This window comes from Patiria miniata, unplaced genomic scaffold (genome assembly GCF_015706575.1).
Source record: "Patiria miniata isolate m_02_andy unplaced genomic scaffold, ASM1570657v1 HiC_scaffold_20, whole genome shotgun sequence".
Lineage (NCBI taxonomy): Eukaryota > Metazoa > Echinodermata > Asteroidea > Valvatida > Asterinidae > Patiria > Patiria miniata.
Window position 1 is genome coordinate 30,513,266 of NW_024037059.1, and position 16,888 is coordinate 30,530,153.

Sequence of the window (16,888 nt, forward strand, 5' to 3'; positions counted from 1 at the left end):
GCGACACTGACTGTGACGTGGCGGGCCGGGCAGCGAACTCACAACGCTCAGCCTTGGTGGAAGCATAGAGCTAGTGAAAGCATGGAGCTGTAAACACATTATGGAAGCAACAGCACTCTATCACGCGACGTCACATGCTTGTGCTTCAGATAGCGAGCACCGTAGACTCAACCTCGTTTCCAGGGTGTGGAGCAGGCTGCAGTACGCGTTGCCAGTGACGGTTTTACGCATAGCCGGGAAGTACCACGCAGTGTAGACTTTCGATTGGGTCAGACCGCGCTAGGCATACTAATGTGTAGTCCTTCTGAGTATTCGTTGCACTCGGCACAGGGGCGGCAAGCGAAGCATATGAAAGAATAGGGACACTTGGTGGCCACGCACCATGGACAAAAAATATTTTACCAAGGTCACCCCATACTAACGTTTGGTGAACACTTTTGCTAAACAGCCGAGTAGAACACGTAAACGCAACCCCTACGTTGACCTCGCTGACCTCGCACAGTCTAGACACGCAGAAAAAGCCAGCACGGGGGGCGGACAGGCAGTCAACGTGAAAGCGCACACGACGGCAAATTCCTGCGCAAAAAGCAGTCACGAAAAATCGACGAAACGGATCGCCGATCCGTACGGGAAAATTAGGACGACCCGAAGTGTCGGACCCGGCGGAAGACACCCTCCGCATTTTTCCACGGACGTGGAGCGATTTTGGCGCCGCGTGAGCCCGCGGTCTCGGATCCTTTCATGAGCAAACATCGTCTCGGGGGCGAGTAAACTTCTCTCTTATATATATAGATTACTAGAGCGCCAACTTCATGTACAAAGTAATGCCTGCTGGGCGCATCCATGTTTGTGCACAAACCTATGGAGACCTAGAAATTTTGTACGGCTTTTGTAAATATCTGCGTTTGTATTCCATACCGGTGCATTATCAAAGCCAATACCCCCAAAATGGACACGCATGCATGGGCGTCGGGAGGGGGGGGCAAGGGGGGGTGCTTCCCCCCCCCCCCCCCCCCCCGGAAAAGCAAAAAAGAAAAAGAAAAAAGGAAGACAAAAAAAAGAGAGAAAAAGACAAGAAAAAGAGGTGCGAAGTCATAGTGGTGTAAATTTAATGAGTTGGGGGGGGGGGGCAAAATGTCCCTCCCCCTCTAAAACTGATAAATCGAGAGAAATACAAGAATTTTTTGGGAAAAATATGTTTTGCCCCCCTCTAGAAAAATTCCTGGCGACGCCCATGCACGGATGATCAGCAAATGAGCTAGTCATTTTGCTATACGCAAACAGCGCAACGCGTGCGCGTATTTGCTACAGATGCTTTTTGCTGTGACGTTTTTTTAACTGTCATGACGTGCTTAAGTTGTTTGCATATGTTCTACTTGCCCGTTGCATGTAGGGTACAAAATTCAATCTATTTAATTTCATTTTGTTCTACAAACAAGCACATGAATTCATAATATCTGCGCCCAGGACGGCTTCAAAACGTCTCCGCGCGCAGAATGACGAGTTAGCGCTCTAGTAATTTAATATAGCTCTATGGGGCCAACGCACATGCCGAAATGCATTGAGGGAGATTAACTGATAACACACCAACGTTACCAGATAATCCAATTTTGAAAGGATTTTACAATCTGGGTAAATATAATTTCAAAAATGTAGCAGATCTAAATAACCCTGGTTCAACTACAACAGGTAATGTTCTGCGGGGCCTTCATTACTAAGTAAATTGCCATCCTCCATACATATGACCAGCATCGAAATACGCGCTGTACTCACACACAGATGGGTATATAGGCTAATGCATACACCCTCTACTTTCTGAAACTACAACTCCTAAAAGAAACGGGTACTGAAGTTAACATAATATCTGTACACCATGTAAATTTAGTATGTCTGCTTGCTGTAGAACCCAAATATTTCCGATTGTGGAAAAATTTTATGTAGGTACCCATCAAAATAAAAAAGGGAACAACTTTTGCACTTTGGCACACTGACTCTGTCAGACATCCATTAACAATACATGCTTTTGAGGCGGCTGAGTCGCTTGGCCAGATGGCCTCCGGGGCGGTCTATTTGCCTGTCACTCACAAAAATTATTCATAAAGTAATTGCACAGCTAGTTGCTGTCAACTCTAGTGAATACTCGAACCAAATTTGAATGAAATTCTCAAAATTTTACTGTATGTACCTATGCAATATTCATAAACCATTAATCAATCTGAAGGGTTGATCGACTGTATTTTGGATTGTGATTAGGCAGCGCGTTCGCGTGTGCAACTCGCAGCTAGCTAGCTCTTCTCGCACAGTACTGCGTGCTGATTGGCTAATATGTCATTTGTTTACTGCGTATGCACACGGTTAAATCAGGTCGCCGCGTGATTGCTAAATGGTTATTCATTACTTCCTGAGCCACTGCGCGCTGTCATTTGCTGTACAGGTAAATGAATTGTTAACATCATAGCTCATTAAAGTTTGTCACCTAGCCCGTGCGTACTTATTGTAATGTGTAAGGCAAATCGTTGGATGTAGGTTAGCCCCGTTCAAGTACAGCGGTTAGTTTTTCAGAGGGCCATAATCAAGCAAATCACATCCGCTCAAAGATCTTAACAGAGTGTCGGTCAGCGACAACTACGTCGCCAGTGGGGGTGAATGCCATTTCTAACGGATTGTACAACCCATGAGCTACGGTTGCCACGAGTGCACCATTTGAATCGTAACGCTGCACTTCAGAGCTTCCAGTACTTCCGTAATGAACAGCGACATAGATGGTCTCATCATCGCACAGGACACCAGTTGGCTTAGCAGCTTTGCCATTTATGAATGTCTTGACACTGAACATCTCTTTACCTTTTAAGTTAACACACTGCACACTTTGGCCCGCGTAGTTTGTGAAGACTAAACAGCCAAAATTGCTTATTGTTAAGAAATTGTCGACCATATTATTTGAGATGCTTGAAATCAATGATCCGTCCAGGTTGTGGACACTGATGACCTTTCTCCCCCTGTCAGCGACTGCTACTCGTTGATTGTCAACAACAATAGATTGGAGGTTACTATCTGATTGCCCATCAGCATCGTCACCTGAAGGTGTAAACTCGCGAACAAACTGGAGCTCATTGTCAAAAACCTTCACTTTTTTTTTGTCAGTGACGAAAAGCAGATCATCATGGGACACAGCAACGCCCCAAGGAGCTTCCAACTGATGCCTAGCATCTCCCTGAGCAATGGATGTTTTGTACTGACCAGTTGAGCTAAACAACGATAACCGTTTCAAAAATACTTCAGTTACTACAATGTCCCCGTTTCTGAAACAGGCAACAGCTGTGGCTAATTTGAATTCCTTGTCACCGGTACCTTCTTTGCTGAACTCTCCCTTTAACTGCCATTTCTCACTGACGCAGACCTCCCCAAGCTCTGCATCACTCACAACGTCGTGACATCTGACACCAATGAACGACGGCCCATGATATGCCGGTTCACATTTGAGCTCCTTCTGGAATTCCAAGTTGTGCATCACCTTCGGCTTGAGCTCTAAAAGCTCGAAATCATCGGCTTGACTCATCAAGTCTTTTACTGCCGCGATGGTCTGATCTGCGCGTTCCATCTGTTTACGGTTGTGCATGAGCGCCTTTTCGTACTCACTGTCTCTCTCCTGACCGATTTTGTTGACCTTGTCAGTGAGAAGCTTTGCTTTGTTTCTGATTTTAGAGATCTCTGCCTCTACTTTTGCATCAATATCACTACGAGCCTGAGCCAGTTTCTTTTGTAATCTATTTCGTGCATGTTCGATTGACTTTTCAGTAGATTTGAAACGCTGCCTGCTCTTCTTGAACTTCTGCAGTATGTTTTCGACCTCACTGCGGAAGGACCTGATCAGGTCATCAATCTTTAGGAAATTGTGCTCTGCTGACCGATGATCTAATGCGACACACATTGAGCAGATCAAGGTGTCGCATGTGTCACAGAAGAAACACAGAGGATGGTCAGTGTGGATCGTACACATTCGGGTGATGGATTTGCTATGTTCTGCTGGTGGCATCTTTGATTTCTTCCAATCTCCCAATGAAATGATTTGATGGTTTTTGGTTGACTTGACCCTCCCATGGGCTTTCCGGCATTCCTGACAGAGGTTATCACTACAATCAAGACACCTCGAAGTGGCCTCCTTGCCTTCTCCACAGTCACATGTGACGGTAGGTGCCGATGCCTCTCCTAATACCTCCTCCTGTTGTTTGACCTCATCAACAAGAGAACTAAGAAAGAAAGACGAAGCTAGACTCTGCAATCCTCCATCGGGAACCTGCGTCTCTCTCCTGCAGATGGGACATGTTATCTTTTCTGCCTCTGGCTTCTGTTTGCTCATCATCTCTTCCAGACAGTTCAGGCAGAAGCTGTGCAGACAGTCTAGCATCTTGGGATCCTTGAAAAGACAGCAACAGATCGGACATTCCAGATGCCCCTGGCTGATCTTCCACACAGTTTTGGCTGCAGCCTCCGCCATATTTCAAATGTGACCTAATCAAAACAGAACAAACATCTGTGTCTGAAAAAGCTCAAAATTATAACAAACAGGTGATTGCCCCATAGGGCTGTGCATCGGTACCCTAGTATCCGACCGTTATTTTCAGGAACCGGTTCCAGATTGTGGAATCGAGGATCCGTAACCAACTTTGCAATTTAATTAGTAACTTCTCAGTCAATGAAAAACAAATATTTTGAATGTCAGTGGGAAAATTTCCAAATGAAAAACATGATACATTGCATTCTAATCGAATTTCACATTTTATGATGCTTGCGATTTGTAGTTTTCACCACATAGCTAAAGAGCTCACTGTATACACCCTATCTAGCCGTATTGCCGCACCGATGTGGTAGTATTATCATGCGGACCTTTATGAACAATCTGAACAGCAGCTTCCCAGATTTGAATTTTTGGCTTGGGTCTCTTTAACGGGTACCCAGGTACCCATATTTTTTTTCAAATGGGAACCCATATGGTTTTCAACTAGGGTACCCAGTTCCTGTACTACACATAAGTGCACACCCCTATGCCCCAACCCATCTCTTTTACAGCACACCTGCCTGGGATACGTTTGTATTAACACTGATTACTTGACTGCGTGCTAACCTATTGGGAGTTACAAATTTTACTGTTCTTCAATACACAGATATATGGCAGATATCTTTATGCAGAAATAACAGAGTTGTAACGAGTCGCTGATTTTTGTGACTCGAGTCAAGTCAAATCACTTTGAAGAAGTGACTTGACTCAAGTCAAGTCATTAGGTCAAGAAGGTAGAGTCAAGTCACAGTGTGTAGTAGAGTCAAGTCAATTGTGTAGCTCGAGTCAATTAGAGTCACAAATATTTGAACACTATACAATAAATAATCACGAGAGAGAAAGTCATTGATTTGCTTTTTCATTTTCGTTTGGGCTTCTACATGTGGTGACACCACATTTGACTCTTAATGAAAATATAAAGGTGGTGGCAGCTGATCGCCATTCAACTAATGGGAACACTGATCAAACCATGTTTATATTCACAAACATTCTAACGTGACGTGAACAAAAAACGGCACCGGTGTAAGTCATTGCAAATACTTTTCGCAAAGTTTTGCTTTTATTTTCTGGAAAGGATCTTATTAGCCTTCCTCGAGTCGAGTCAAGTCATTCAAATGAGGGACTCGAGTCGAGTCTAGTCATTTGCTCGCAGTACAACTCAAGTCGAGTTGAGTCATTTTCCTTTAGGGACTAAGGTCGAGTTGAGTCACCAAATATTGTGACTCGAGTCGGACTTGAGTCGAGTCAATGACTCGAGTCATTACAACTCTGAGAAATAAAAATAATGGGAGTAGGCCTTAAAGTAAAAAGGACCCAAAAGTAAGAAGGCCCAAAAGTAAAAAGACATAGACTCGTATTTTCAGACTGCAATTCAGAAAAGAGAATTCGATATTTTTTAAAAGCGTCATGTTTATAACAAGCATGCCTACTCGCGCATCACATGCACTGAAATGCTAAACATTGATGCAAATCTTATGCATAATTTTCCTGGTAGGCCTATAGGCTACATTTGACATGTTAAAAAAAACAAAGCGAAACACACAATAAGCAAAGACCATGTAAAATCTAGCCAAAATGCCAAAACTCACCTACTTTATCTGGATCAACAGTTAGCCACAGTTTCCCACCACAAACGTGAAACTTCCGTCAAATGTAAAAAAAGAAAAGGATGGCAAAACTACCATCAAGTAACTTGCAAGTTGTAAAGTTCTGTAAGCCTAGGTTTATACGTGTACATGTCAGGCCTCTTCAAGCGATGAATGGTGCAACAACAGCTAGTTAATTCACTCCTTTACTCAACACTGGAAAAACCAGTTGCTATTTTTGTCACACAGTACTGTAAAGATAGCAACACTATGATAATGATCTTTACTCAAGTTCAATATAGGTCTACACACTAACAATGCTGCAAATGATATTGAAATTAAAGTCCACAGTTCAAACAGGCAACCTAACTCTGTCTACGGAAGCACAAAATGGACATTGCACAAATATCACCACTGCATGCATTTTTATAACTACTTTTGCATGTATAACTGTTAAAAATGCCTACAAATAGGCCTTCGATTTTATACTTTGAAAGATATGAAAATGGAAAAAGGAGGGTTGAAAATAAGAACTGAAACGAAGATGTATTAAGGTATCCATGATACAAACATGGGCGTCACGAGGGGGCGCCTTCCCCCCTCCCCTCCTTAAGCAAAAAAAAAAAAAAGAGGCATGAAGTCATAGCGATGAAAACTTAATTGGTTGGGGGGAGGGAATGTCTCTGCCCCCCTATAAAACTGATCAAGTGTTTTTTGGGGAAAATTATGTTTTGCCCCCCTCTAGAAAAAATCCTGGTGACGCCCATGGATAGAAACCTAAAAATTAGGAAAAATACCCTACGTTTCATGCACGCCTACAATAGGAATGACTGTTATTGGTTGTAGTAGAAAAACTAGCAGATGGTAGGGGTAAGGTGGCTTGGCTTTTTGTTAAATCTTGGCCACAAGAATAGCCCATTATTTAAAGAACATCAGAGTCCAGCCACAAATGATCGAGACCCAAGTAGGAATATTACAATAAAAATAGAAAAGCAACCCTTAGAACAGCTGGTCGGACTGCCTGTGAACTTATTCTTTCTGGCATAACATGCTGTCATTGTGAAGAAAACAATATAAGAAGGCTGTTTCCAAATATATGTCAAATGACACATTTCTTGAAATTTCCGCTAGTAGTTGGTTTGTAATTTGGCAAATCTGTGATGCGCACAAGCGTTGACACGACACACACACGTGCGAGGTTGCTATCATTCATGGGTTATCGTGTGACATCACATAGCTGCAATCAGCTGAATGAGAACTTGTCTCGGATGCTGATTTTGGGTGCAATTCAAAATATGACCCGGCAGTTTTTGAATTGAAATTGAGATCCTAGAATAATGTTTCCTCTGAATACGCAGCAATCACAGAGCTAAAACATCACCAAGTTTGTTGTTAAGCACCTGTCTTTAGATTTGAGTACTTTTGTTGCTTCAAATGGGAAAAATGCACAAATGACTGTTGGTGTGGTAAAACTAGCCTCATGAGATGATCCATTCAGCGTTCTTTATTCCCGAGGTGACACCCAGGGAGATGGAATGATCCATGGATCACAGAGGGAGGCTAGTTTCACTACAAGTTTGAAGCAGTCAATATTTGTTTTATAACGCCTCAGCCACAGATTCTGCTTGTTTTTGAGAGAAAACTTAATAATTTAATCCAAATCTCTTGCAAACATACATCAATTTCAATATGAACGTAACTGAAAATTTCCTTTCACTTTTCCAAACTACCCCTTCGTGAAATGTTTGAACCTAACTTTGAAGCGCATGGGAACAAAACCAGTTTTAGAAACTGGGACAAAGAAGAAAAGGAATTAAGGAAACAAAAGAGACTTCTCAAAAATTCAATTTAGTCTTTTAAAAAAAAAATTCACATGCCAAAAAAATTTTGAATCATTAAATATAAAAGACAGTTTTTCTCAAATACTTCAGAAGAAATCTCAATCTGGATCAAACAACAAATAAAAAACCTCAAAAGGAATTTGCCAAGAAGAAAAAAAACAATTCGATAACATTTTAGGACAATAAGTGAAAAGCTAAGGTATAAAAAATGGATTGATAGAAATACAATTTAACCAAGGGAAAAATAGGTTAAAAACCCACACAGCACTACTGCAAAGTGACTCTAAAAGCACAAAAATGAATAAAAACACAATGAATTGACAAGCAGACAAACCCAAGTGAGAAAACACTCTCCAGGTAGGAGGAAAATAAGGACTAAAATTTTAACTTGTCTCTCTGCTGGTTTGCTGAACTAAATTAAAAGAGGGTCCAACATGTGGCAGCTTATTTAGGAGGAACATGTTTGCTAAAGTAAACAAACAGGGGGACACACTACCAAGAAATGGGGGGGGGGACATCTAAACTTCGACTTAAATGATTTTCTTTTCTAAGGGGGGGGGGCCACTCCTATTTAATACACTATGAAAAACCAAAAGTACAACTTGGCCCTGCCACATGTGCATGTGGCAAGACAGTAAAAATAGTGAATGCCAGTGACAGAATCTAGGGATGACGTATATGAAATTTTGAAATTTTGAAACCTTAGGGCCATTAATATTGAGCACCTTCAATCTGCATATAGATTTAACAAAAAAACATGTGTAGACAATATTAGCCTTAATGAGACAAGACGGATACATCAGGTGGATGCTTTACGGTCTTGGTAAAATTTGGGTAAATACAAAAGAGTTTACCAAGACTAACTAGGTTAGCGCCCTCGAGTTGGGTCCACCATATCTCAAACAGCATAGAGTACCGAAGTGTGCCGCGTATTCTGGGTCTCGCGCATAGCTAAAGTGTGTGGAGACATCAGCGCACAAACCAGCGCGTGAATCAGAACAAATTCAGCTGACATCAGACTTTGGTACTCTATACTGACCGGCTGATGAAGGTACATGTAATAGGTAAACTCCTGAACAAGACCAGGAACTTGCTTGCCAAATGTAATTAAAGGAAGAGTAGATCATTTGCAGCTATCCAAAAAGTAACTGACAAAATTATGTTTTATGCATACTTGGTTTAAAGATAGTAATGGCAATAACTCATCATGGGAAAAACCAGTTGCTATTCTAATCTCACTTTACACGACCGGTACGTACATGTACACTTTTATGTACATATCGTTATGTAGGCTATAAGCCAACGTCATGTACACTATTCAAGTACCAACAACACAAACGCTATTGATTCAAGTTTAGAGTTCAATGAGGCAGTCTGTCCGTGTTTACTACGGAAGCTGAAAATGGACATTGCACAAATGATTTGTGTGATAGGTCGACAGTTTTGTGATCCAAGGAATTAACAAAACATGCAAAATGTGCAAAGCTTTGAAGTGAATATTTATATAGTCACGTGCCATTGTGTTTCATATACAGTGTACTTTTACAAAATGAAAATTTGCTTCATTAAGATTTAAGACATTTGATATTACCTAATATAAAACTTATGGACTTTTTTTTATTATTATAACATAACGTACAGTGATGACCATATTTACAACGTTACAGTAGTAAATTAAATTTTGTGAATTGAATGCCGAATTTTAAGAAGTTACGGTCCCTTTAATCTTAAAATAGATTTTTAGCAAAAACAGTTAATACTGTTTTTTTCAAGAAACATTCAACCCTTTTCTTTTTCTCAACTTTTTATCCACGATTTTTATCCACGATTTCTTCCACGATTTCTCTTTCTGACTTACTTACTGGAGAGTACACCATAGCTACTAACACATTTGTGGGGACCAAAAACGCTGTGGGGACAGCAGAAAGTCCCCATAACTCGGTCCTAATTTGCCTAACAATAAAAAAATTCCCCATGAGGCCAAAAAAAAAGTCTCCGGTTTCTGGTGTGGAGCTTGCCCAAAAAGTGGTGCGGCGACGCGGCTTTTTTTTTTTTTTTACCTGTGTTTTTTTGCTTCAAATGTCGGCTGATGACTGCAAATGGTGCCCGACTAAACTTAGTGCAAATATTAGGGGAGATCAGAGAGGCCACATAAAGCTTATTCTCGATCAAAACCCCATCTAAAAACACGTTAAAATTGTGCAGCAGCAGGATTCCAGTCAAACCAGTGAGTTTGGCGGTTTTGAGACTTCATCTTTCATTGAAAAAAAAACTTTTTCATTTTGCCGACGCACATGGCTACGACGACGCGCGCGCATACCAGAAACCGGAGACTTTTTTTTTGGCCCAACGTTGTGTAGGCCAACCACAGAGCTATATTAAATTACTAGAGCGCTAACTACGTGTACAAAGTAATGCCTGCTGGGCGCATCTATGTTTGTGCAAAAACCTATGGAGACCTAGAAATTTTGTACGGCTTTTGTACGGCTATTTGCATATATCTGCGTTTGTATTCCCTACAGGTGCGTTATCGAAGCCAATATGCCCAAATCCGACACGCACGATCAGCAAATGAGCATTGTCATTTTGCTCTGCGCAAACAGTGCAACGCCTGCGCGTATTCGCTACAGATGCTTTTTGCCGTGACATTTTTTTTAACTGTAATGATGTGCTTAAGTTGTTTCCGTATGTTCTACTTGCCTGTTGCATTTTTTAGAGTACACTTACAAAATCCAATCTATCTAATTTCATTATGTTCTACAAACACGCACATGAATTCAAAATGTCTGCGCCCAGGATGGCTTCAAAGCGTTACCGCGTGCAGAATGACGAGTTAGAGCTCTAGTAATTAATATAGCTCTATGGGGCCAACGCACATGCCGAAATGCAATGAGGGAGATTAACTGATAACACACCAACGTTACCAGTTAATCCAATTTTGAACGGGTTTTACAATCTGGGTAAATATTATAATTTCAGGAATGTAGCAGCTCTATATAGCCCTGGTTCAACTACAACATGTCATGTTCTGCGGGGCCTTCATTACAACAAGTAAATTGCCATCCTCCATACAAACGACCAGCATTGAAATACGCGCTGTACTCACACACAGATGGGTATAGGCTAATGCATACACCCTCGACTTACTGAAAACATAACTCCTAAAAGAAACGGGTACTGAACATAGTAACTGTACCCAATGTAAATTTAGTTTGTCTGCTTGCTGTAGAAACCAAATATTTATGCTTGTGGAAACATTTTATGTAGGTATACCCATCAAATTCAGAAACCTACAACTTTCGCACTTCGGCTCACTGACTCTGTCACACATCCATTAACAATACATGCTTTTGAGGTGGACGAGTCGCTCCACCAGATTGCCTACGGAGTGGTCTATTTGTCCGTTACTCACAAAGTTTATTATTAAAGTAACTGCACAGCTAGTTGCCGTCAACTCTAGTGAACATTAAAACCAAATTTGAATGAAATTGACATATGCCATATTCATAAACCATTAATCAATCTGAAGGGTTGATCGACTGTATAATCGACCATTGACCCAATTTTGGCTTTTGTGTGTGCTCGCAAGTGCAACTCGCCGCTAGCTAGCTCTTCACACTGGGTACTGCATGCTGATTGGCTAATCGTCATTTGTTTACTGTGTATGCATGCGGTTAAATTAGGTCACCATGTGATCGCTTGATGATTACTCATTACTTCCCAAACCACTGGGCCCTGTAATTGGCTGTATGTAAATGAAGTAATGATATCATAGCTCATTAAACTTTGTCGCCTAGCCTGTGCATACTAATTGTAATGTGTAAGGCAAATCATTGGATGCAGGTTAGCCCCAGTTCATGTACAGCGGTTAGCTTTTTGGAGGGGCCATAATCAGGCAAATCACATCCGCTCAAAGATCTTAATGGAGTGTCGGTCAGCAACAACTACGTCTCCAGTGGGAGTGAATGCCATTCCTAACGGATTGTACAACCCTTGAGCTACTGTTGCTAGGAATGCACCATTTGAATCGTAACGCTGCACTGCAGAGCTTCCCCTATTTCCAGAATGAACAAGAACATAGATGGTCTCATCATCATCACACAGGACACCATTTGCCTTAGCAGCTTTGCCATTCATGAGTGTCTTCACACTGAACATCTCTTTACCTTTAAAGTTAACGCACAGCAAACTTTGGCCCTCGAAGTTTGCAAAGACTAAACAGCCGAAATTGCTTATTGCCAAGTCATAGTCAACCATGTTATTTGAGCTGCTTGAAATCAACGATCCGTCCAAGTTGTGGACACTGATGACCTTTCTCCCCCAGTCAGCGACTGCTACTCGTTGACTGTCAACAGCAACTGCAGTGAGGTAACTCTCTGATTGCCCATCGGCATCGTTAGCCGAAGGTGTAAACTCACGAACAAAGTGGAGCTCAGTGTCAAAAACCTTCACTTTCTTTTTGTCCGTGACAAAAAGCAGATCATCATGGGTCATGGCAATGCCATAAGGAGCTTCCAACTGATGCTTAACATCTCCTTTAGCAACCGATGTTTTATACCGACCAGTGGAGCTAAACAACGATAACCGTTTCAAATTTGTGTCAGTTACTACGATGTCCCCGTTGCTGAAACATGCAACAGCCCTGGCGAATTTGAATTCCTCGTCACCAGTACCTTCGTTGCCGAACTCTTCCTTTAACTGCCATTTCTCACTGACACAGACCTCCCCCAGCTCTGCATCACTGACAACGTCTTGACATCTGACACCGATGAACGATGGACCATGATTTGCAGGTTCAAACTTTAGCTCCTTCTGGAATTCCAAGTTGTGCATCACCTTTGGTTTGAGCTCCAAAATCTCAAAATCATCGGCTTGACTCATCAAGTCATTTACTGCCGTGATGATCTGATCTGCCCATTTCATCTGGTCACGGTTGTGCATGAGCGCCTTTTTGAACTCACTGTCTCTCTCCTGACCAATTTTGTCTACCTTTTTGGTGAGAAGCTTTGCTTTGTTTCTGATTTTAGTGATCTCTGCCTTTGCTTTTGCATCAATAGCACTACGAGCCTGAGCCAGTTTCTTTTGTAATCTTTTTCGTGCATGTTCGATTGATTTTTCAGTAGATTTGAAGCGCTGCCTGCATTTCTCGAACTTCTGCAGTATGTAGTCGACCTCACTGCGGAAGGACCTGATAGTGTCATCAATCTTTAGCAAATTGTGCTCTGCCGACCGATGATCTAATGTGGCACACATTGAGCAGATTAAGGTGTTGCAGGTGTCACAGAAGAAACACAGCGGATGGTCATGGTGGATCATACACATTCGGGTGATGGGCTTGCTATGTTCTGCTGGAGGGATCTTTGATTTCTGCCAATCTCCCAATGAAATGATTTGATGGTCTTTGGTGTACTTGACCCTCTCATGAGCTTCGTGGCATTTCTGGCAGAGGTTATCACTACAATCAAGACACCTCCAAGTGGCCTCCTTGCCTTCTCCACAGTCACAAGTGGTAGTAGGTGCTGATGCCTCTCCTAATACCTCCTCCTGTTGTTTGACCTCATCGACAAGAGAACTTAGAAAGAAAGACGAAGCTAGACTCTGCAATCCTGCATCAGGAACTTGCGTCTCTCTCCTGCAGACTGGACATGTTATCTTCTCTGCCTCTGGCTTCTGTCTGCTCATCATCTCTTCCAGACACTTCAGGCAAAAGCTGTGCAGACAGTCCAGCATCTTGGGATCTTTGAAAAGACAGCAACAGATCGGACATTCCAGATGCCCCTGGCTGATCTTCCACACAATTTTGGCTGCAACCTCCGTCATATTTCAGATGTGACCTAATCAAAACAGAACAAACCTCCCTGTCTGAATAAGTTCAAAATTATAACAAACAAGTGATTGCCCCATAGAGCTGTGCATCGGAACCGGGTACGCGAGTACTCGACTGTTAATGTCAGGAACCAGTTCCAGATTATGGAATCGAGTATCCGTAACCAACTTTGCAAATTACTTGATAACTTCTCAGTCAAAGAAAAAGAAGTGTTTCGAATGTCAGTGGGAAAATTTCAAAATGAAAAACAAGAAACATGGAAAACCAAAACCAATTCCACATTTTATGATGCTTGCGAAAGTTGCAGTTTTCACCACATAGCTAAAGAGCTCACTGTATACACCCTATCTAGCCGTATTGCCGCACCGATGTGGTAGTATTATCATGTGGACCTTTATGAACAATCTGAACAGCAACTTCCCAGATTTGAATTTTTGGCTTGGGTTTCTTTAACGGGTACCCGGGTACCCATATTTTTTTCAAATGGGTACCCATATTTTTTCAACTAGGGTACCCAGTTCCTGTACTACCCATAAGTGTACACCCCTTTGCCCCAACCCATCTCTTTTACGGCACATCAGCCTGGGATACATTTGTATTGACACTGACTAATTGACTGCATGCTAACTCATTGGGAGTTACAAATTAATAGCGGCCATATGGCCGATACCTTTATGCAGAAATAACAAAATGGGAGTAGGCCCCTAGGCATGCTAGGCCTTAATGTAAAAAGGACCAAAGACATAGACTCGGATTTCAGACTTCGATTACGAAAAGAGAATTCGATATGTTTTTAAAGCATCATGTTTATAACAAGCATACCTACACGCGCATCACATGCACTGAAATGGTAAACATTCGTGCAAATCTCATGCATAATTTTCTTGGTAGGCCTATAGGCTACATTTGACATGTTTAAAAACAAAGCGAAACACACAAAAAGCAAAGGCAAAGCCCATAATTCCAGCCAAAACACCAAACTCACCTAATTTACCTGGATCAACAGTTAGCCAAAGTTTTCCACCACAAACATGATACTTCCACCAAATGTAAAAAAAAACAAGTATGGCAAAACTACCATCAACTTGCTAGTTGTATCATGGAGGAATAAGAACACAGCCTTAGTTTGTACGTGTACATGCCAGGCCTACTTCCTCATGCTATGAGTCACCAGGGTGACCATAAGGTCAGATCCAAGTTCTGCTAAATGCACATCAAAAATCTGTCAGATTTATCAAAAATCTGCCAAATTCCCCAGAATTACTCAAAATGCACTATAAACACTTAAAATCACATGCAGATTGGTAGTATTGCTTTAATCAAGATTCAAATTACATAATAAACAATCTAGTCACATAAAGATGTTGTGAAAATATCGGAAAATTTCAGGCAAGACGTGGATCCTGCCACAATGAAGCCGTTTCCCAGTGAGCCTCAGCACCTAGACCAGCCAACCTGCCCCAGTATGCAAGGGTTTGTTTGAAAGGATTGAAGGTTTTTTTAAACAAATATACACTTTTTTGTTCAAACTTGTTGTTTTTCTGTCAAATAACCATCTTTGCAGAATTCTGTCAGAAATCTGCCCAAAAAATCCATTCTGTCAAATTTTCTGTCAAACTCGTTTTTTTAAAACAAATATTCTGTCAAAGTTAGCCGAAAATCAGCTTAAACGGTCACCCTGGGTGCAACAACAGCTTTACTCCTTTCCTTTACTCAACACGGGAAAAACCAGTTGCTATTTTTGTCACACAGTACTATGATCTTTATTCAAGTTCAATACATGTCTATACATGCGAACAATGCTGTAAATGCTATTGGTTCAAGGTTACAGTTCAAACCTATACCTCTGTCTACGCACAAAACGAACTTTACACAAATATTACTGTAATATTGAACTGCATGCATTTATATACAATGTATAACTGTTAAAATGCCAACAAATAGGCAGTGTCGCACCCAGGATTTGACTTTAGGGGGGGGGGGGGGGGCCTCACAATTTTTTGTTTCAAAAAGACTTGGGTTATTTTTTTTTTGGGGGGGGGGGACTATTTTGACGTTGGTGGCGCCACTTACACCCTATTACTACTCGAAAATAGGCCACATACACATCACCAAGGTCAAATCGTGGGACACCCCCCTCCCTTGGGTGTGCCACTGCAAAGTAGGCGTACGATTTATACTTTGAAAGATATGAAACTGGCAAAAAGAGGGTTGAAATCAGAACTGAAAACAAGGATGTATTAAGGCGTCCAGTGATACAAAGCCACAAATCAGGAAATATATACCCTACGTTTCTATGAGGCGCCATGTGTAAATAAATTATTTAACAAAATTATTTATAAATAATTCATTATTTATTATATAATTCTTTTTTTTCTGGACAATTATATGTAAATAATTGTTTGCCAGTTTGAATTATATGTAAATAAATTTATTTGCCAGTGCATTAATTATATATATATTTTTTTGCAACCTAATTATTTACATATAATTTTGGGCAAACTGAAATTATTTATATATAATTTATTTGCAACCTTATTATTTATATATAATTCTATGCACACTTCTTTTATTGATATATAATTTATTTGCAACCTTTTTTATTTATATATATTTTTTGAACATGTTATTTATTTATATATAATTGTCCGGAAAAAAAAAACATAATAAATAATGAATTATTTATAAATAGTTTTGTTAAATAATTTATTTACACATGGCACCTCATACGTTTCACGCCTGCGTACTATTGAAGTGACTGTTACCGGTTGTAGTAGAAAAAAATAGCACATGGTAGAGGTAAGGTGGCTTGGCTTTTTGTTAAATCTTGAACATAAAAATAGCCACTTATTTATAGAACATCAGAGTCCAGCCGCAAAGTTAGGATCGAGGCCCAAGTAGGAATATTACAATAAAAATAGAAAAGCAACCATTAGTACAGCTGGTTGAACACAATAAAAGAAGGCCATTTTCAAATAAATGTCAAATGGCACATTTTTGGAAATATCCGTTAGCAGTTGGTTTGTAATTGGATGAATCCGTGAATGGGTGCACGCAAGCATTGACACGACTATCA

The 16,888-nt window shown here is 40.9% G+C and overlaps 2 protein-coding genes across 2 annotated transcripts; both read right to left on the bottom strand.

Moving 5' to 3' along the window:
* Positions 1–2,460: 2,460 nt before the first annotated feature.
* Positions 2,461–4,573, bottom strand: LOC119728958 (E3 ubiquitin-protein ligase TRIM56-like). Its single transcript, XM_038201422.1, has one exon. The coding sequence runs from the start codon at positions 4,496–4,498 to the stop codon at positions 2,582–2,584; it is 1,917 nt and encodes a 638-aa protein (XP_038057350.1). The 5' UTR covers positions 4,499–4,573; the 3' UTR covers positions 2,461–2,581.
* Positions 4,574–10,784: 6,211 nt separating this feature from the next.
* LOC119728033 (tripartite motif-containing protein 2-like) lies at positions 10,785–13,805 on the bottom strand. Its single transcript, XM_038200113.1, has one exon. It carries the CDS (start codon positions 13,803–13,805, stop codon positions 11,886–11,888), a length of 1,920 nt encoding a protein of 639 aa, XP_038056041.1. The 3' UTR covers positions 10,785–11,885.
* Positions 13,806–16,888: the final 3,083 nt, after the last annotated feature.